This window comes from Paramisgurnus dabryanus, chromosome 24 (assembly GCF_030506205.2).
Source record: "Paramisgurnus dabryanus chromosome 24, PD_genome_1.1, whole genome shotgun sequence".
Taxonomy (NCBI): domain Eukaryota; kingdom Metazoa; phylum Chordata; class Actinopteri; order Cypriniformes; family Cobitidae; genus Paramisgurnus; species Paramisgurnus dabryanus.
Window position 1 is genome coordinate 8,849,908 of NC_133360.1, and position 23,161 is coordinate 8,873,068.

At 35.8% G+C, this 23,161-nt stretch overlaps 1 protein-coding gene across 2 annotated transcripts; it reads right to left on the bottom strand.

Moving 5' to 3' along the window:
* Positions 1 to 955: 955 nt before the first annotated feature.
* Positions 956 to 15,034, bottom strand: nab1a (NGFI-A binding protein 1a (EGR1 binding protein 1)). 2 transcript variants are annotated; one of them, XM_065244619.1, is made up of 8 exons: positions 14,801 to 15,034; positions 11,284 to 12,056; positions 11,058 to 11,191; positions 10,790 to 10,841; positions 7,481 to 7,600; positions 5,729 to 5,858; positions 5,349 to 5,489; positions 956 to 2,793 (listed from the first exon to the last, which is right to left on the bottom strand). In XM_065244619.1, exons 1-8 carry the CDS (start codon positions 14,982 to 14,984, stop codon positions 2,720 to 2,722), a joined length of 1,608 nt encoding a protein of 535 aa, XP_065100691.1. In that variant the 5' UTR covers positions 14,985 to 15,034; the 3' UTR covers positions 956 to 2,719. The 2 variants fall into 2 exon arrangements, with proteins under 2 accessions (XP_065100691.1, XP_065100690.1); XM_065244618.1 differs by having other exon boundaries at positions 5,729 to 5,888; positions 14,801 to 15,033.
* Positions 15,035 to 23,161: the final 8,127 nt, after the last annotated feature.

A 23,161-nucleotide genomic window follows, 5' to 3' on the forward strand; every position in this document is an offset into this window, starting at 1 on the left:
TGATAAAACAAGTGTCTTCGGATAAAAGTGTCTGCCAAATGTATAAATGTAAACTGATCTGTAATAAGTTTTGCATTTTATCTCGCTTAAGACTTTTTTTGGTAGGAACTTACAAGTTTCATTGCAATGTTTCAATGCTATTTTATGGTGAAACCAAATAAAAATAAACTGCAGCGAATAAAGAAAACAAAACACAAGTTTTATGCTGTAAAAGTGAAAGTTGGATTAACTTAAAAAAGACCCCTAAAATAATTTAATTTTTACTTAATCAACTTAAATTTTCTTACTTTAAATGAAAAACTTTGGTTGATTAAGCTAAAGTCACAATGAAATTGAAATTAAAAAGCTTTTATTTTTTTGAATAATGTTGTATTTTTTTGGTATTTTATATTTATATTTTTTCTTATCTGTGAACTTATTTTTTAAAAGTTCATGTGTCTTCATAATCTTTAATAAAAAATGCAAATATCTTCCCCACACTGCAAAAAAAATCATTTTCAAGAAAAAAATTCTTAGTTTTTAGTCCAAAAATATAAAATGTAAGTGATTTTGTGCATAAAACAAACAAAAAAAAATCTGCCAATGGGGTAAGCAAATTTTTCTTTAATTTTTCTTGAATTTAGTGTCAAAATGTTTAAGATTTTTTTGCTTACCCCATTGGCAGATTTTTTTGCTTGTTTTATGCACAAAATCACTTAAATTTGATATTTTTTGTCTATAAACTCAACTTATTTTCTTGGGTAGTTTTGCTAATCAAGAAAGCATCTTAATTTAAGAATTTTTAGATATTTTTACTGAAAACAAGACAAAAATACTCAGAATTTTTTTTTTTTGAAAATAATTTTTTGCAGTGCACATAAACTGCACCGAATAAAGTTTCTTTTTAGACATCATAAATTAGACAAATATTAGGTTTAATGTGTTGAAAAACAATTCTTGAAGCCCATTTCTTCAGTTTGGTTTTATTGTACGAGAATTTCACAAAGACAACATACAAAAACGGTGAAAGATGCGTTTAGTAAACAGACCAGTACTACATCAACAACAGACTAGCGCATATAACAGACAAAACATTAATGTGTGATCAAAACATTTACAAACGTTTACTGCAGTCACATCAAAACATTTAACATCTCATGACAGCGAGATACACAATCTATGAATTTTGTCTGTTGATAAAAGCTAAAGTTGGTCACACAATTAGTACACTTTTTAGTGACGCAATCACGAAGTCGAGAAAAAGCTAAGCCTACATATTTATTATTCTTCAATGAACTTCACATCTTCACTGACAAATCAATACGAACAGATGAATGTCATCAAATACCATTGGTGAGGAACGATACCTCTTAAAATTCTCAACAAAAACTAAAAACCTCAAGTTGTGCTTCAGTCGCAGAGTGCTTATATGTTAAATAAAAATAGTTTAAAAATAAAACATGCAGTAAAATAAGATTATTTACAAACTGATATAGTCACAATTACGCTCTTGTAAGTTTTTTGTGTGCACACAGACTGCAAGACTTTTGCGCGTTTTTTTTCTTCTTCTAAAATTTTAAATAATTTTTAAAAATAAAATGAAAATAAATCTATAGGCATTTACATTTTGTAAGGCCACACAGTTTTAATACTAGATATCCACTGAGAAAACAAAACACAAGTTTTACGCTGTAAAAAGTGAAAGTTGGATTAATTTAAAAAAAATACTTCAATTGGTAACTCCTAAAAGAATAGATTTTTTTACTTAAATTTTCTCACTTTAAGTAAAATATTGATAAAGCTTTAAGGTATTGCGGAGGATTTTTTTTCTTCGGGTGGATCATCTAGACTATTGGTCCTCCTAGTTGTCAATCAGGAGTGTTGCGCAATTGCATTTTTTTAAAAAGTGGAGAAGGCGGTTCTTTTATAAAATTCGAGAAAATCCTCTGCTACACCTTTAAAGTCAATTTAATGAAATTAAAAACTTTCATTTTTTTGGAATAATGTGTTTTTTTTTTACAAATAACTTATCTGTGAGCTTCATTTAAAAAAAAAATAATTGGGTGCCCTTATAATCTTTAATAAAAACGCTAATCTCCTGGAAACAATCTTTCTTTACTTCCGGTCACAGGCTATAGCAAATAGCAACATGACCCAACTTCCAACGATCCAATCAGTTCTCGTTGGACAATTTCCCGCCCTGAAAAGTCCCGCCCTACATTTTTTCTAATTTCAGAAGCTGTTACACTTGGTTATACCTCGCGACGAGGAAAATAAGATGATCGCTGCTTCCGTTTAATTGCGATTTTTTTTTTAAATAGTAAAAATAAGATGATCGCTACTTCCGTTTGATTGAGTTTTTTTAAATAGTAAAAATAAGATGATCGCTACTTCCGTTTCATTGCGATTTTTTTAATAATAAAAATAAGATGATCGCTACTTCCGTTTAATTGCGATTTTTTTTTTTAGTAAAAATAAGATGATCGCTACTTCCGTTTAATTGCGATTTTTTAAATCGTAAAAATAAGATGATCGCTACTTCCGTTTCATTGCGATTTTTTTTTTTAGTAAAAATAAGATGATCGCTACTTCCGTTTAATTGCGATTTTTTAAATCGTAAAAATAAGATGATCGCTACTTCCGTTTCATTGCGATTTTTTTTTAAATAGTATTTTTTTAAAAAGTAATTTTTTTAAGTAGATCCAACTTTCACTTTTTACAGTGTGAGAGGTTGAAGATGTTATCTGGAGTCTTCAGGTTCTGATTTGATGGTCTTGTCCAAAAGGCTGGGCTCCTTTTGAGATGACCCATTTTCTGTGATTGAAAGGAAACAGATATTAAATACATGTCTGCATATTCATTTTTTTTTTTGCAGTTCTGCATTATATTTCAAGATATGTTTAGAATTTGAAATATGAAAGGTCTGGAAAGCACACATTTCCCCTTTCCCAAAGTCTGAAATATTTTTTTTTATTAAATATTTACATGCAAAGAAAAGTGATAAAAGTTTGTGCCTGAATCCACTTTGATTTATTTGTGAGATAATTTCACAGGTTTTAATTTATACGTCTTAAATTGCGTTGGGTGCTTTTAACAAAGATTGAAAAAATCCAACTTCATTCTCAATCTGATCGTATTGATCAATATTTAAGACATTGCCAGTAAAAAACAAAATTCGGCCGGGTACTTTTTAGTGTCAGAAATTACCAAAGAGGGCATAGACAGGAATACAGATGTTATAACGCATATTGCAGATATTCAAATCAGGCGCGTTCAAAAGACGATCAGTAAATTACTCTGACTGACATCAGGTCCTACCCACAGTGTGGTGAAAGAAAAAACCCAGTACGTCAAAGAGTCGACTAAATCCTCACCTACTCGCACAGCTCTAACACAGTGTGGATGGGCAGGTAGGAGTTTCAGAGAGAAAGTCCTACCTTCACAGATAACATTTGCATGAAAGATTGCATACATTACGAAAAGTGCTTTGTTTTGACGTATTAAGGATGATATTCAGATAAACTTGTGCACGATATGCACGCAAATACATCTGCCTACATCTGCGTAAGGTTCTCAATGCAGTTATATGCTTTCCCTACCTAGACAGCATTTTAAAGGGATAGTTCACACAAAATTGAAAATTCTGTCACCATTTATTCACTCTTAAAGAATTAGTCCATTTTCTTAAAAAAAATCCAGATAATTTAGTCACCACCGTGTCTTTCAAAATGTCGATATCTGTTTTTTTGTTCAATCGAGAAAAAATTAATTTTTTTTGAGGAAAACATTTTAGAATTTTTCTAATTTTAATGGACTTTAATGGACCCCAACACTTATTAGTTTTAATGCAGTTTAAAATTGCAGTTTCAAAGGATTCTAAGCGATCCCAAACGATGCATTAGGGTCTTATCTAGCGTAACGATTGTCATTTTTTGCAATAAAAATAAAAATATGCACTTTTAACCTACAACTTCTCTTTTTCCTCTGGCTGTGTGACCAGCCAGCGCGACCTCACGTAATAGCGTAATGTCGTCGAAAGGTCACGTGTTACATATATGAAACGCAAATTTTTCGACCATTTTAAACAATAAACTGACACAAAGACATTAATTAGTATCATTCCACGTCGGAACGGTCCTCTTTCTCCACACTTGTAAACACTGGGCGCGTAGTTTCGCATACGTCATCCATGACCTCTTGACGTAATGATCTATTATGTGAGGTCGTGCTGGCGCGTCACAGGACCAGAGGAAGACGATAAGTTGTGGTTTAAAAGTGCATATTTTTAATTTTTTTTGACAAAAAGACAATCGTTTTGCTAGATAAGACCCTTATGCCTCGTTTGAGATCGTTTAGAGTCCTTTGAAACTGCAATTTTAAACTGCATTAAAACTGTTAAGTGTTGGGGTCCATTAAAGTCCATTAAAATGAAAAAAATCCTGGAATGTTTTCCTCAAAAAACATAATTTCTTCTCGACTGAACAAAGAAAGACATTAACATTTTGGATGACATGGTGGTGAGAAAATGATCTGGATTTTTTTTTAAGAAAATGGACGTATCCTTTAAGTTGTTGCAAACCTGTAACCATTGACTGCCATAGGATCTTTCTTTCCTACTATTGAAACAAATGGTGCTCCAGCTTTCTGTGCAAGTACAAATATGTTTCTTTGTGTTCACAACAAAGATGTTTATACATGACGGTGAGTAAATAATGGCAGAATTTTCATTTTTGGGTGAACTATCCCTTTAAGGCATCATGTGTGCACACAAAAGCTGTTCCAGAAAGTAGGTGGCAACATTATGCTGCCTGCTAAGAAACCTAATTTTGGCTACTTTGGCTTTTATATATAATTATGAATGGAGTATTTTACCATATACAGTATTGTACGTCTTAGCCCACCAGGAGCAGAAGTTTCAATGACCATCCATATTTATTTTTTGCTCTCTTTATTAAGAAAATACAGGAAATATTTACGAATTATAAAGAAAACCACAATTTTCTGAATAAAAATACTTAATATTTAAGTCAATATTTAGTGTTGACCTCTCTTGGCACTAAACAAACACAAAGAGGCCGAAGTCCTGATGTCATTAGACTATAATTAGAAATTTCATTTCATAAGAGATCCTGCAGGTTTCCTGCTATTGCTCAAGTGTAAAATGAGCTCACACTAAATACTTGACAGCACTTTAGATGCTAAATTTTTTTTTTTAATACCGCATACAAATTTCCTGTATATTCTCTTTGAATATAATAATTAAATATGCTCATTGCATATTATGTTTTGCACTTACCAACAGGCTTTAAAAAGATATTGCTGTACGATGTAGGTTCTTTATATCAGTGTAGCTGTTTGTGGGCACTAACCTGTGGTCGCTGTTTTCCTCTCGTCTGAGGTTTGTTGGTTGTGTCTTTCCTCTGTGATCTGTTTGTGATGTCGCTTCAGCTCATTGGCCAGCTGTCTGCCGAGTGGAACGTCAGTCAAACGCAGATTTAAGGGTCTTTCACCTGCATTTAATCACATTAACATTTATGCATTTGGCAGATGCTTTAATCCAAAGTGACTTATAGTGCATTCAATCAATTCTTGGGAATCAAACCCATGACATTTGCATTGGTAATACTAACTAAGCTACAAGAGAACATATGTGACATGTTATACATTATATAAGCATGCATTTACTTTTAATCAACCGATTGTAGACTAGCAGGAGGCCATTGCAGATGGAGAGGAAGGAGTAACGTACCGGAGACATGTGAGAGTCCGCTGTTGCAGTGTTGAGGTGTGGGAGTGAGATATTTCAGAGCCGCCGTAGGAATCCGCCAATCCAAAGATTTCAGTCTCTCCTGGATCGCAGCGTCCCGCAGGAGCTCCACCTGCTTGGCCAATAGAGAATCAAGTTGAACCTGCATACAAAAATGCTGAGTGTGAACTAAATGCCGTTTCCGAATTTTAAATACAAACTTGGAACATTGGAAAATTGGAACATTTTGGAAAAATTGTAAATGCACTTCCTAAACCTAAAATATATTTCAATATTTGCAAGCATAAGCAAAAGTATAAGTAAAGTGGGCACAACAAAGCTCAAAAAATGTATTTAATAAGACTTGCGAATGACGTGTGACGTTTCGAGCTCGCAGGCTCTTCATCGACAGCAAATACACTTTTTATATTTTTGGTGTGCTGATTTTTCTGAAATTGGGCTGGGATTATTTTTAGTCAAGCACCCATGTGAGGTTGATGTGCGTACTTTTGTTTTCGTTTATTTGCAAACAAACACTGTAAAAAAAATCCGTAGAAATTGCAGCTGGGTTGCCGGTAATTTACCGTGGATTTAAATGTATGTTTTTTTACTGGCAACATTTTGTTTAAAGTTAAATGAACATTAAACATTTACAAGTCTTTGTCTTTACAGAGTAAAACTAAAAAAAACAGCATCAAGCAAAATATTCTGGGAAACAAAATCTGAAGCAAAAAACAGAAAAAGGTTGATGATGATTTCTGGTTCCCAGAATGCTTTGCATGAGGCTGTTATTGTATAGTTTTATTCTGTAAACATAAAGACTTGTTAATATTTAAAATTTATTTAACTTTTAACAAACTCTTGCCAGTAAATAACATCAATTTAAATCTACAGTAAATTACCGGCAACCCAGCTGTAATAACATTGTAATTTCTACGGAATATTTTTACAGTGAACATTTTCAACTTTTTAAATGTCAACCAATGTTTTTTTAAGAAGTGCTTCAAACTATTTTGAAACAAACTTTTAAACACTTTTAACTTAAAACAAAACTTTGGAACAAATGTTTAAAGTAACTATTTTTAGACAAACAAAGTTCAAACTACGTTGAAACAAACTTTTCAGACATTGTTTTCAAATAATATTTAAAGGGAAACTACACTTTTTTTTTTAATATGCTCATTTTCCAGCTCCCCTAGATTAAAACATTTGATTTTTACCATTTTGGAATCCATTCAGCTGATCTCCAGGTCTGGCGCTAGCACTTTTAGCATAGCTTAGCATAATCCATTAAATCTGATTAGACCTTTAGCATCGCACAAAAAATAGAGAGTTTTGATTTTTTCCTATTTAAAACTTGACTCTTCTGACTCTATCTGCCTAGAAAATTACAACTTTTAATTTTCTGTCGGTCTTAGTACATGATGTAACTTCAGAAGAGTCAAGTTTTAAATAGGAAAAATATCTAAACTCTTTGGTTATTTTTTAGCGCGATGCTAACGGTCTAATCAGATTCAATGGGTTATGGTAAGCTATGCTAAAAGTGGTACCACCAGACCCAGAGATCAGATAAGAATCAAATATTTAACTCTAGGGGAGCTGGAAAATTAGCATATTTTCAAAAAAATTGGAGTGTCCCTTTAACAAGCAGCATTTAAAGTTCAAACCATTTTGAAGCAGTCAAACAAAATTGTTTGAGTCTTTTTCACACAGATAACAAAAAAAAAGTGATTTACAGTTCATAGATGTCACTACCTGTAGACTTTGTCTGATCGACTCCTCTCCCTTCGATTTGGCGATTGCGAGCTGCTCTCTCACCGTCTCCTGTCGCGTGTGAAGAACGTGCAGGGCCTCCTGCAGATCGTAGACACCATCCTAACCGAGGAATGAGATCATGAGAATCTAACACAGGCTGAAGTGACAGAGTTTAATATCTCAATGATGGCTTCATCTATTTGTGTCTCTGGTGCCACTTGACATTTGCACAGTTTGGAAAATCTGTCGGTACAAAGTGAATCATCTGCAAGGCCGACAGTGACTGTGAAGGTAAATCAGAGCTCGACTGAATCTCCTTTCGCAGCTACACTTTTTTTTATGTTGTTATCAATGTTTGTTCGATTAAAAACTGATTAAATTTAGTTTCACATAATTTTCCAACTCTTAAACAGTATGCTACTGTACTATATGTAAAATGAGGATAATGATGTAGCAGTCAGCTCTGATGCAAAAGCCACTTAACGGCACCTTTGTTAAAAATGAGATGATATTAACCGAATGCTCTCGGCACATATTAAACATTCATCAAACGAAACGACCATGGATCATACTTGGGTACCTTGTGAGTACTTGGACCTGAATACAACACGAATGTGGCATTGACATGGATCAGTGCCCCCTAATGTCTGGTTCAGTTTCTTCATTTTTACATTCGGACTTTATCATTTGGGTCAATGACGTGATGCAAATTTTTTGTGTCCATATGGTTTAATTAAATATAAAATGGTTAAAATTTCAAAATAAATTTGCAGATTACTTGCATACATTCTCTTTTTTTGAGGTCCAAGTCTAAAATTTCTGGTATAGACGGTTTCATCGGACGCACGTGCGCTGACGAGATACACGTCTGGATCCGAACTTTACATCCGGTTTCTTTAATTTTTTTAATGGTCTGACTAGTTGCTAAACTGATCTCTTGAACAAAAGTCTCGTCGAGAATAACAAATGTTTTGGTTTCCTAGGTAATCTGTTGTTTTTTGCTTGTTATATAAATAAACTACGTTTAAAGAACTTTGTTGTTACTTAATATAAGCCGAGTTTACCGGAAGTTACGTGCGGACCAAGACAGCCGCTTGTTTATGTTGTTACTGCTGAAACCGTCTATAACTTCATTTTGACAGAATATTTGGGGGATAATTGCAAAAATGTCAATGTGGTGTAACCGGTCTGTGTCAATTGGTGTAACTAGTTTTTTTTATTAAAATGTAAATATATTCATAAAAAATGTGGAAAATATTATCATCTAGTGTAGTATATGGTTTTTTGACATACATTTTTACATCATTTGTCAAAGATTATTTAGAAAACAAAGCTGTTTTCAGCATATGTCCGGACAAATATTACAAAAACGCATAAAAATTTACATTTAGAAATAACTCTAATAAAATGTGTTTTCGTGTGATGATTTTATTTTTTTGATTATGGTTATATGCCATCTAGGTAGATCAAATATTTAATATTTCTTATTCTTTGGCACAATTGGTGGTTACACCATTTGACATTTTTGGGTCCATTCAGTCTAACTTTCATAAAAAACAGTGTAGCTGTAATTTTTTATTGCATAAAATCAACATAAATACACTATGTGCATTGAAATATACGTGATGCTTTTAAAACGAGGTTTTTTTTATATATATTTTAACATTTTTCATCCTGCCAAACCGTTTTTGTCACTGACCCATTTGCAATGTTTGCATCTTTAGTGATTTTGCAACTATTTATTAAGTTTTGTCCAAAGAAGTTTTAGTAGAGGTTTTTGCCAAAAAAGCATGAATGGCACTTAGAGGGTTTTGCAGTGAAATACAAAAATGTGTTAAATACCACTAAAATGACGTGACATTTTTAAAAATAAGGCATTTCAATGCCATCAAAGTGAAATTACTGAATCTAAACATAAGAGACTCAAAAAAAATTTAATTACAAACAAACATGTCATGGGTTTTGCATTTGAACTCCTTAATTGCACACATATATACTCCTTAAAATAACACTTTAGCTAAAGGACACTCCAGTTTTTTTTTAAATATTCTAATTTTTCAGCTCCCCTAGAGTTAAACATTTGATTTTTAAAGTTTTGGAATCCATTCAGCTGATCTCTGGGTCTGGCGGTACCACTTTAAGCTTAGCTTAGCATAATTCATTGAATCTGATTAGACCATTAGCATCGTGCTCAAAAATAACCAAAGAGTTTCGATATCTTTTCTATTTAAACTTGACTCTTCTGTAGTTACATCGTGTACTAAGATTAAAAGTTAAAAGTTGCGATTTTCTAGGCAGAGATGGCTAGGAACTATACTCTCATTCTGGCGTAATAATCAATGAATTATGCTAAGCTATGCTAAAAGTGGTACAGACAGACCCTAAGATCAGCTGAATGGATTCAAAAAAATTTAAAAATCAAATGTTTAACTCTAGGGGAGCTGGAAAATGAGCATATTTGCAAAAAAAGTGGAGTGTCCCTTTAAGTAAAAGTCAAAGTGATTTTTAAAAATAAATTTTAGTAGTAGTTTAGATTTAGGTAACGGATTTTTGTATATAGGACCTTGTATCCCAGTGACCCCAATGTTTAAAAACATTAATAACGTAAACAATTATTTGCTATGGTAGTTTCCAGCCTTTTTTAACTGTTGTCACTGTATCAGATCAGACTTCGTCACCTCTGAACAAATTGTCACCTCTTGTCGCCCATTAACCACCTCCAGATTTTCCTCTGAGGTCACTACTTGTGTGTGTGTGGTGTTTGCGTGTGTCCACGTATGACGTTAGACTCAGGCAGAGACAGGCACAGCGCCGGCGTGGGTAATTCTGCACACACCCACAGGATGATTAAAAAAAATTATATTCGAGTCCACCGTGTAGTTCTCTGCCTGTGTGTGTGTGTGTGTTTTTATCCAACAAGCTGAAATCTGATCACGCAGAACAACAGAGTCTTGTTGACTCATAGCTCCATAGAGATGGAGAAACAGCAGCATCATTTACTTTTGGATGTTCACCTTGAGGCAAACTCACGGGAGAAACGTCGTGAAGGCATCATTTCGGAGTGAATCATGACGTTAATTATACACCGGAGATTATTAACAGAGCGACACAAAATCACGCCTCCGATTTAGACGCAAAGGCAAAGAGGTGGCATATCACAACAAGACCGGAAAAACTAATAAAGAGCTCTTGAGAAACCACCTGGAGCTTGAAAATGATTGCAAGGCTGAAGCGTGCCGTCTCCGGAAAATAAAGCAATCTGTTGCAGCGGTAAGGATTATGAATGTGAACTGAATTTAGGAAACTCACTTCGGATTTGATTCTCTTGGGAGACGGTTCCTCCTCTTCGCCGCAGTGAGACCTAAAAGAAAGACAAATTTGGGGTTTTTATTTACACTAAGATAAAAACAACGTAAAAAGACGTAAGAAAAGTCGCAAGCAACATACATTTAAAGACCAAATATATCAAAGAGGGCAACATTAAAGAAAAAAATTGCAGTTTACATGAAAAAGTTCGTACACAAACTTTATGGAAGTAAATTTTAAGAGGTGACATCACCAAAAGTTTGTGTCTCACCTGTTGCTCCTGCGGGTGTATTTGTAGGTGACTTCGCGTGAAATCTGCCTAGCTAGTGAGAAAAGTTCGTCTCTTCGGCTTAGCAGTGATAAATCTTTCATGCATAGCTGAGCAGACGCCTCATTTACTGTTAGCTACACATTAAAAAAAAGAGAGTCAGATTGTACGCATTGTAATTATTAAAGACACCACAACGCACACTCGCACATTCACAATAAATACAAACCTCGTGCATCGTAAGTTGTCGGCCGTCTCTCCGTTTCGAATCGAACCTCCCATAGATGGCGCTGTACTTCCGAACCTCCGCCTCTTTCTGCGGATCGTCTTCGCTCATCTCACAGATGTGGCCGATCATCTTGCTAAGCTTCTTGTTGGCACGGACGTGCTCTTTGACCTCAGCGGGGTCACTTTTGGGCAACGTTTGGGCTAGTCTCTCGACGCAGTCCGTCACGCACTGGACGGCGGCTGCGTCGAGAGCGTCGAGGGCGTCGTGTGGAGAACACGGGGAACATGCTCCGGATGGAGATAGACTGTGCTCGCTCTCGCTCCCCCAGAAGCGACCCTCGCTAGCCCCTTGTAGCGGAGAACACCCCGGTGTCCCGTCTCTGCTGATATCCAGCCTCGCCGGACTGGGGCTTGTGGGTAACAACGCCCTGGGTACTGTGAGTTGGTTCTGTTGTACCCCCGGTGAACTTTCGGGGAGCTTGTAAACCGGTATACTGCAAACAGGTAGAGATGTCAACGGTTGGTTGAAGAGGGAAGGGTTGGTCACCCAATCGCGTAGGGCTTTTTGGAGTCGTCGGACGTGGAGAGGTTTGGTCGCCATTCCGACGAGGGCCATGATCTCGAGGAACTCTTCCTCGCCGGCCTCACAGAGCTGCTGGACATCGTCGCCGCCCTGCTGGATAAAGGCTTCGTAGTAGCACAGCAGGTTGGCCTTCTGCAGGATTCTGTACAGTTGGAGCTCCCCCAAAGAACGTGGCAACAGTACCGACATGGCTACACACATGCAAACACACAACAATACAGTAAGAACTTAATACCGTAAAATCAAGTAAAACATTCTTGGCATCTATATATTTTTTTGTAATTTGCACCGTTGTCTGTGAAAATCCAGCTTAAGTCATTTTTGGTGTTTTTGGGAAAATATAACCTTGAAATCTTCAATATTGACTAAGGTCATGTCAAAGATTAAACTGAATAAACCGAGATTTTACAGACAGGATCAAATTTTTGCACTAAAAGGTAATTCCAAAAAATAGTAATAACCAAACAGGTAATCTCACCATTGGTCGAGTCAATGACTACGTTTACATGTACACCAATAATAGGGCTGAGTATCGATTCAGATGTTCCAGATCGATTCGATATCGATTCACAAGCTATCGGTTTGATTTAAATTCTTGGTCCGATTTTTTATTACGATTCTCGACTCGGTTTTTATACTCGATTCTCGATTCAACTCAATGAATATAGATTATACAGAATATTATATTATAATATATTAGACTGAATGAATGAATGACAGGCTCGCCTCTCGCTCCTTAGTAACAAGGTGTAAGGCACAAAAAGGGTAACATCTAGTGGAGAAGACTAGTAATTAGATTAACTTTAATCTTACGGTCAATGTTTGTGGAAAAAAATGGAAAAAATATTGATTCATGGCATGTGAGAATTGATTTTGAATCGACCACGAGGGGAAAACGATTAATCGAAAAATCTTTTTTTTTGCCCAGCCCTAACCAATAATGTGATTATTTCCAACAATCACACTGAGGACTTATTCGCAGTAAGATGGGAAAACTTGCGAAAAATCGCACTTAAGGTGAATACCAAAAACACATGCTCACTTCATTTAAATTAGGACTGTCAAAAGATTAATCGCGATTAATCGCACAAAATAAAAGTTTGCATAATATATTTATGTGTCTATTGTTTGTATTTATTAAGTTATATATATATATATATATATATATATATATATTACGCATGTTATTTATGTATTTTTCATTTTATTTTTATATAATGTAAAATATTATTTTTATATTATATTACTTATATATCATATAAAATATATTAAAATCTAAATAAATATATATACATGTAAATGTTTCTTAAATACATACATACATGCATGTGTGTGTATTTATATATACAAAAACAAAAAAACTAAAACAAACTTTTATTTTGTATGCGATTAATCACGAGTAATCTTTTAACAGCACTAGTATAAATGCGATTAAAGGTCAAGCTGAAAACACATGCGCACTTCAGTTAAATTAGGACTCTCAAAAGATTAATCGCGATTAATCGCACATAAAATAAAAGCTTGTGTTTGCATTATATACTTATGTGTGTATTGTGTGTCATTATTTTGTATATATATATATATATATATATATATATATATATATATATATATATATATATATATATATATATATATATATATATATATATATATATATATACACAAACATATATTATGCAAAAACAAACTTTTATTTTGTATGCGATTAATCACGATTAATCTTTTGACAGCACTAGTATAAATGCGATTAAAGTGTATAACTTACATGCCATTATTTTGATTGAAGAGTTGTATTTGCATGAGACGAAGGGTAATCGCAATATTTACAAAATCTCAATATATATAATCGCATTATGTGGGTGTATGTAGACGTTATCAATGTTTTGAAAGGGTTACCATTTAATTCAGTTTGTTTGTATAGCACTTGCGAGACACAAATCTTTCCAAAGCAGCATTTAAAAAAGCCCTTACAAACCCCTCAATGAGGCAAAGGTGGCATAGCAAGGAAAAAACTCCCCAAGACACCCACAGTGTTACCAGAGTAAAGTCAATCTACCTAAATTAGTTTAGTTAAAGGCATCAATTAAATGACAAAAGGCAAAATATGAATGTAGTCTGATAAAAATGTTAAATGCTCTCTCATTTGTAATTCACTGTGGAAAAAAACATCTGGTAAATAAATAAATGTAAATTTAATCTAATGCACTGTACCAGGACAGTACCCCTAGTGCAATCTGGGGTTGAGTGCCATGCACATTGATAATAGCTCCTGCATCACATTTTGCAAAGTTTAAACTCAAAACATTATCATCACCACCAGACCAGATCCTTAAACAAGACACCATTAATATATATTCACAATCCAACGACTTTTGTTCAAATCTTGCATATTTGGTTATTACATCGCCATTGCTAACAACTACTTATACTGCAACTTCCAAAGAAGGATCGTATTTTATTGCACACGTCTATAATCTTGCAGACACAACCGTTTATTAAAATAGGAAATTACTCTCCATACAGGCATAAACACGTAGCAACCTGCACACGTAGGCTACATGAAATGTAGTGCCTCACATGCATCTGACAACATCAATGAATGCAAGCAATGCAGATATTCCGACTTTAAAGTCAACCAGATCAAATTTTAAAAACTTTAAAAGTGCACACTTCTCTTCTGAATGCTCTAATACAAAGTCTAATCGTTCCCATTACAAATACCAATATGAGCTATCTGCTGTTTTTTAACATTTAAAACCAATACAACATTTCTTTATGTAGTGTGTTTTGGGTCTTATTCCAGTAACGGTGTTTCATTGGTTCCCATCCACCAGATAAAAACTCAACATATTAGCAACACACAGATAAATAAATAAACAACACGAGAACTTCTGTGATGTTTTTAACATGCAATGTTTATATTATCGCTCACCTCTCTTCCGCAGCTGGTGCGCGCGACTGTTCCCGTTGCTCGCCGTCGTCTCGGGGCTGCGCTCCGCCTCTCGCGCTGGAGAGAAAGTCCGTTGAACGCTCATCGGTGCAGTCTCTCTCTCACACATACTCTTTCTCTCTCTATCTCTCTCTCTTCTGCTGGGATATTCCGATGTAAGCTGCATTGCTCTCTCACTCCCACGCGCCGGCTTGACGCAAATCCTCGTGTGGGCGGCGCTGAGCGCGTGGGACGGAATACCGAGAGCGCGAGAGCGCGCGCGGGCGGTGATGCTGCTGCTCGGGGAGACCTGACTGATACGCACATTCATGACATATTGAAAAATTTAATTGGTTATTCTGTGCTTTTCTTTTTCAGACGGACGAACCACACAACATGTGCGAAAGGAGAGTTTTTAAAGGAGTTCCTGTACGGTTCATTGACAATGTAAAGCCGCTCATCGTTGCTATTAACTCACTTTCGTGACGTTAAAACCCGTTTGACTTTATAACTTAAGTGGGAGACGAAAGATATTTTTTTAAAAAAAGACACAATAAAAACAATTACAGAAATTCGAACGGATGTAAGGGTTATAATGGGAATTGCATTGGTTTAATTGGTAACTATAGTGGTTTCTGCTGGTAATGTGTTGGGTTCTGGGATTTTATCTGGAGAATGGGAACCAACAAAACACCGTTAAAGGGATAGTTCACCCAAAAATCAAAATTCTGTCATCATTTTCTCACTCTCATGTTGTTATAAACCTGTATAAATGTCTTTGTTTTGATAAACACGAAGGAAGATATTTTGGGGAATGTTTAACCAAACCGATCATAAGCCCCATTAACTTCCATAGTAGGAAAAAATAATACTATGGAAGTAAATGGGGTCCACGAGCGGTTTGTTTACAAACATTTCCCAAAATACCTTCCTTCGTGTTCATCAAAACAAAGACATTTATACAGGTTCATAACAAAATGTATTTTTATTTTTGGGTGAACTATCCCTTTAAATCCTACTGGAATAAGACTAAAAAAAAACTACATAAAGCAAATTTCTATTGTTTTTAATGATAAAGAGTGATGATATTTGTAATGGAAATCATGAGAATTTGTATTTGTATTATTGTATTTAGCAGGGTTCATACGTCTTTTGCGCAAATTTTGCGAAAAAATGTTTTTACGCACGACGGACTACGATTTATTTAAGCCCCTGTGATGTTGGATTTAGGGGTGGGTGGATATCATTGTTGTTTTTATAATCATTTTATAATACTAATAAAATAGGAAAAATATTGAAAATTCATAGGACATTTTTAGCGCAATGCTAATGGTCCAATCATCTGATGTTTCATGTTATGGTAACAATTTATATACCCATGTTATAGACATTATGAATTTGTAAAATTACAGTATCCACAAAATAACACCAACACAATCTTATGGAATGCGCAACACCCTTAGATTTGTACGTTTTTACACATTTTGCGAAAAAGGTTTTTACGCACGACGGACTATGATTTGCTTTAGCCCCTGTGATGTTGGATTTAGCGGTGGGTGGGTATCATTGTTGTGTTTATCATCATTTTATAATACTAATAAAATAGTTTTCAATAGGAAAAATATCGAAAATTCGTAGGTTATTTTTAGCGCAATGCTAATGGTCAAATCATCTGATGTTTCATTTTATGGTAACAATTTATATACTCATGTTATACACATTATGAATTTACTAAATTACAGTATCAACAAAATAACACCAACACAATCTTATGGAATTGCGCAAGACCATTCGATTTGTACGTTTTTACAAATTTTGCGAAAAAGGTTTTTACGCACGACGGACTATGATTTGCTTTAGCCCCTGTGATGTTGGATTTAGGGGTGGGTGGGTATCATTGTTGTGTTTATCATCATTTTATAATACTAATAAAATAGTTTTCAATAGGAAAAATATCGAAAATTCATAGGTTATTTTTAGCGCAACGCTAATGGTCCAATCAGATTCAATGAATTATGCTAAACTAAGCTAGCGCCAGACCCGGAAAAATCTAATGTTTAACTCTAGGGGAGCTGGAAAATGAGCGTATTTTCAAAAAAGTGGAGTGTCCATTTAAAGGCGGGGTGCATGATCTCTGAAAGCCAATGTTGACATTTAAAATCACCTAAACAACCACGCCCCTACCCCAATAGAATCTGGACCTTCTTTTGATAGACCCGCCCCACACATACGCAACCCAGGCAATGATGGAGGTTAGTATACACGCCCCTTACTGCTGATTGGCAACAAGTGTGTTTTGGTAGTCAGCTCGACTTCCTTTTTCAGTGTTTTTCAAAAATCACACACCCCGCCTTTAAAAATTCCCACAAGATCAAGTTATATGTTTCGTAAACTACATCTACAAAAATATTTCATTTTATAATAGTAATTTAGTGAATGTTTATTTAGTAGTCTCTGCACTACGTACGAATTGTCAAGTGAACAAGTCTGTAAAAAAGGCATCTTAGATTAAAGCCTAGAGAGTGTGGACTATACATTGCATCACAACTTGTCTGTAACACTGTCTACGAGACAGTAAACACCTCAGGATATTCACTCCCACACCCACCCTCACAGGTGACAAAATCCCATCAAACACAGCGACAGACTCAAATTCATGGTGGACAGCATTTTTGCATCACCTCTCATTTTTGCAGTAAAATTACAGCTTGAAAAAACCCACAAACTAACAGCACAGCAGAATCTATTTTTTTATACCATCCCGGATATAAGATATTTTCCTCTGTAGATAGCACAAAAAAATGTGCGTACTGCAGCTATATCAACCTTTAAAATGAAATGTAATCAAAACCGGATGTTTGGATGGAGGGCCACATCAACAGCCTCCCATCTGTCTCAGCATCTTGAGCTATTTTGGGTAGGAGGCTGGGCATAGCCAAACAGCTCCTGGGAGGAAGTGCGTGGTGGGTGCCGTCATTTTCTCTTTTATGTTGCTCTCTCCCTCAAAACAAAGCAAGTTACTTTCCACTTGGTGTGATATAAATGATGTGTGGTGGCATCTTTCCAGCGACAACAAATCTTTTGAGTTATGGGATCCTTGAATACCAAGAGAATGTATCGTATTCACAGTTGGCCTGTCAATCATACTTCGGCTGTTCATATACTGGGATAACATATTATTGTCCGTTTCTGTAGGTCAATTGGTTCAAGCACCGCACAGGTCATGCGTTTAATCCATAATAGCTTGATACAAGATAAAAGTTTCTGCCAAATGCATAAATGTAAACATAAATAAGAGGTCCAAACCAGCTGGAATGCTACTGTATATGTTTGTGCTTGTTCGCTTGACTATAAATAAGACCTGACAAAAGGAGTTGTGATAAAAAAGTAAGATTCCTCTAATTTTCTAAGCCTATATGCACGTCAAACTATGCATGTCTTCCTACTTAAACATGCCCACATACACTTGGCCACCCACATATACACACACACACACATATAGATAGATAGGCTTTGTGACGTACCAATACATCTTGTTTGTGTATATATGTGTGTGTGTGTGTGTATAGGGGCCCTTGCTCAGAGTGGGTGTTGCCATTACAGGGTGAGGCTGTTGACAGGGTATGCGTGGGTTTGTGGTTTTTAATGGTTAAGCTGACAGTTACTCAGAAAATCCTCTTTCTTCCTTCTTTAGCATGAAACTTCACACTCGCATACAGGATTTAATTATTTAAAATGAGTTTTAACACCTAGGAGACAGATCTGTCTGTAATGCTTTTGTAAACTTGTCTGAAAGAGTTTCAAATAATGCATGGTGAAATAAAAATCTATCTATCTATCTATCTATCTATCTATCTATCTATCTATCTATCTATCTATCTATCTATCTATCTATCTATCTATCTATCTATCTATCTATCTATCTATCTATCTATCATGCTTTTATTTAGCTAAATATTAGGGCTGGCAAACGATTAATCGCGATTAATCACATACAAAAAAAGTTTGTGTTTGCATAATATATGTGTGTGTGTGTGTACTGTGTGTGTATATATTATTGATATATAAATACACACATTTATGAATTTAAGAAAACAAATACAATATTTTTTTTTTATTTTTATAATATAAAACTTAATATAATATAAATATTATATTAATATAATATAAAAATCAACATATAATATATATTTCTTTAATACAAACATTAACGTGTGTATTTATATATATAATTATTACACACAGTGCACAAACATAAATTATGCAAAAAACTTTTCTTTTATATGCGATTAATCGCGATTAATCGTTTGACAGCCCTATAGCTACATAAAAGCATGATAGATAGATAGATAGATAGATAGATAGATAGATAGATAGGTATATTTATGTATTCATTTTTATAATATAAAATATATCTTTATATATCTATCTATATATTTTTATTCGATTAATCGTGATTAATCTTTTGACAGCCCTAAATAGCTACATAAAAGCATGATAGATAGATAGATAGGTATATTTATTTATTTATTTTTATAATATAAAATATATCTTTATATATCTATCTATATATTTTTATGCGATTAATCGTGATTAGTCTTTTGACAGCCCTAAATAGCTACATAAAAGCATGATAGATAGATAGATAGATAGATAGATAGATAGATAGATAGATAGATAGATAACTAAACTACTGTATTTTGAGACTTTAGACAAAAAGTGGGCGGGGTGTTTCAAGGAGGGCATTGCAAGTGCACATTAGTCCCTACACTGTTCGAAAAAAAAATGGTCAAAAAATGGTCCTAAGCTGTCGTTGGGCGGACCTCTTTAGAAAATTACACCTCTGCACCTAAAGAGTTCAAATTAGTACCAAATCTAGGGACCATTTTCTGACAGATATGGCTTGGACCCATCCTTCGACATTAAGCTTATAGGGGATTTTTTATCTAGCGTCAAATCTGATCACTATATATAGCAAACCCCTTCTTAAAAAGCCACACAGTTGTTCATCATTTACCTTAGAGGGGACATTTCACAAGACGTTTTAAGATGTCAAATAAATCTTTGGTGTCTCCAGAGTACGTATGTGAAGTTTTAGCTCAAAATATCATATAGATAATTTATTATAACATGTTAAAATTGTCACTTTGTAGGTGTGTGCAAAAATGTGCCGTTTTCGGTGTGTCATTTAACATACCAATGATCTGATCTCTGTCCTAAACAGCAGTGCCGTGATTGGATAGTGCAGATTAATTCTGACATCACAAGGGAGCCAAACTTCAATGAACAATTTTTTCAAATGCTTGTGGAGAATGGTTTACCAAAACTAATTTACAGGGTTGATCTTTTTCACATTTTCTAGGTTGATAAAAGCACTGGGGAGCCAATTATAGCACTTATAAAAAAGTAAAATTTTCATGGTATGTCCCCTTTAAATACTTGCATATTTGTGTTGTATTGACCTTTTATTGAGAGCATGTTAGAGTGCACACTTGTATAAAACAAAACACCCAAACACAAATGTACCCTGATTGACGCGTCTACGATTACCACAGCGATGTTAAAACATGTGTCTTTATTTGGCAGGATTAAGTTGGCACGTTTTAGGATTAGGAATGTCACAAAACAACCTGAGGTGTGAAATGGATTACTGGTTGGGGTTTTAACTACAGATTAGGTGACAGGAATTTACACGCATATGCGCCAACACACATGGGTGCTTATTAGTCCCCCTATGTCTGGCGCAATGTGAGACCACCTCCAGTGACCTTCACTGCCCAATTGGGGGAGAGCACGTGGGCGAGAGAGAGAGACAGACAGCTCATACTTTACCCCACAACAATGCCCGCCCACTTCCTTGCATATCGCCCAGACATGCTCGTCTTTCTATATTAGGGGTCTTAACTTTTAACATTGCTCATATTTACAGGTTTAAAAAAATCCCTAAGTTATATTTAACATGTAACTCGACCCCAAGCGTTTGTGGCTGCGGACTAACATGTAGGCTGGTTGAGCAGAGGTGAACTTTTATAAGCATAATTATGTTTTTTAATAAAACAATGATATAATGATTCTTTACACACACTGAAAATGTGGGCTTGTGTAAAGTATGAACAAACCAACTGTTGGTTGGTTATGTTGCTCTAGAAAATTTCCATATTTAACTTTACCATGGCTTGGAAGAACCCAAGAGTGTAAAAACTCTATGGATGTATACAATGAAGACTAGCCCCATACCTAGTAGTGACCATAAAAATGATTAAGACTTGGCAACCCTTGCAACCATGCAGAACACCTAGCTATGCCCTAGCAACCCCTTAGGACTGTGAAAATACATACCTGGTATCTTTTCTTTGAGCAACCTTTGTATATTTAAAGCAAACGTTAAAATACCTGTAATGAGATTTTCAAAACGTTACATTGAACAGGAAATAACATACGACTTTGCTTCAGTATCGTGGCATATTTACGAGTGGGCGTGGTGAGTGATTTCCACTGTAAAATTAAATTATTGGATATAGGTGGTTTCAGCCATAGACATTATAATGATGTGCTGGAATGTAATCCAGCGTCGCCGCCATATTGGTTGGGTCTCCTTTAGGGATGCACCGAATCCAGGATTCGGATTCGGATTCGGCCGAATACTGGGCTTTTTGACGGGGTTCGGATTCGGCCGAATCCTAGATTTTTTTTCCACCGAACCGAACCCTAGGCTTGCGCTACGCTGGTCGACGTAACGTGGCCGTTGATTACACACATCGGGTGCTGACGTGGAGATGAGCTTTTTCTTTCGGTGAGCCTTAGGGGCTGGACACACCAAAACTTTTAAACACAGCTGAAAACGCCTTGAGGACGCCAAATTCCAGCTGTTTTTCAGCCGAGCGCTTGGTAGCTGTGATGCTTCAGCTGTGAGCCGGTTGGTTGCTGTGGTAATCTCCCGCCCCTCCTCCACTGTAATTGGACGGCCGTGTGAAACCTGACATTGACGAGCGGAGCTTCTCACTCAAAGTTAAATATAGTTTTCAGCGCGGAGCTGCTTGCTTATTGTAAAAACGAGCGTGTCGCAACGCATCGCTTTCATTATGCATAGGCTTATGGTAATTGTCAAAATAGTTTTTCCAACTTGTCATCCTGGCATAATGTACAGTTAAAATTAAATAAAATGAAAAATACACTGCTGTGGACGTTGTTTACTTCATTAATGTGTTTTACTGTGTTAATGGAATAAGGATGCGAGTAGGATTCGGTATTCGGTTTCGGATTCGGCCGAATCTTAAACGGTGGATTCGGGATTCGGCCGAACCTAAAAAATCTGGATTCGGTGCATCCCTAGTCTCCTTACACTACGGTAAAAATTCAGGGAGTTATGATTATTGTAGTTGGGGATACACCTTCCTTAGTAAAAATAAATGCAGGGGGGGGCGCACTCGGGACCCATCCAAGATGGCGGCCGCACTTATACGTCAGCTCCAATAGGCAGTGTCAGTAGGGTGGCCATCCGTGCCAGTTCCGCCGGACACGTCCCGAACATGTTTTCGGGTGCATTCTCCGCAAGTCGCGTTGCTCGACCGCATACGTCATTGAGGTTCTCACATTTCAGTTAAAATACATCAGAAAATTAAGATTTATTTCTTTTAAGACATACAATCATTGTAGTTTCATTCTTACCTTGAAATGTAATGGTTGCTTTTCTGAAATTGAACCCGAAATATTAAACCTTGATGACGTATCCGGTCGACCAACGCGACTTCCCGGGAACGCACCTGAAAGCATGTTTGGGACGTGTCCGGTGGAACCGGCACAAATGGCCACCCTAATGGTACATTCACACGGGGCGTAAGCGTTAACGCTTAACGGAAGGCTTGTCTGAAGCGTGGCCAACAGCCAATCACTGTGGCCGCAACACAAGCTACGGTCTTCCATAAACGTAATTGGCTGGCTCTGCCGAGGTTATTTGGATAAGGCGATATGATTGGCTGACGCACGCGTTGCCGCTTGAAAAGTTGAGAAATGTTCAACTTCTGCCGTGAGCAACGGCACTGACACAGCGCAGACGGATCCACAATTCAGTTCGCCAACGCGTGACATTCACTTTTAATGGGTGACGTCAAGCGTTGGCGAACTAAATTGTGGATCCGTCGAAACCGCGTCAGAAGTTGAACATTTCTCAACTTTTCAAGCGGCAACGCGTGCGTCAGCCAATCATATCGTGTGAATGTACCGTAAGTGTCTGTCTATGAGGCGTCTATGTATATAATGTCTATGGCTTCAGCAGTAACATCATAAACAAACGGCTTTCGTGGAACAAACTTAATTTCCAATCAAATTCAGCCTTTTAGAGTTGTTTATGTCTAATAAATAACA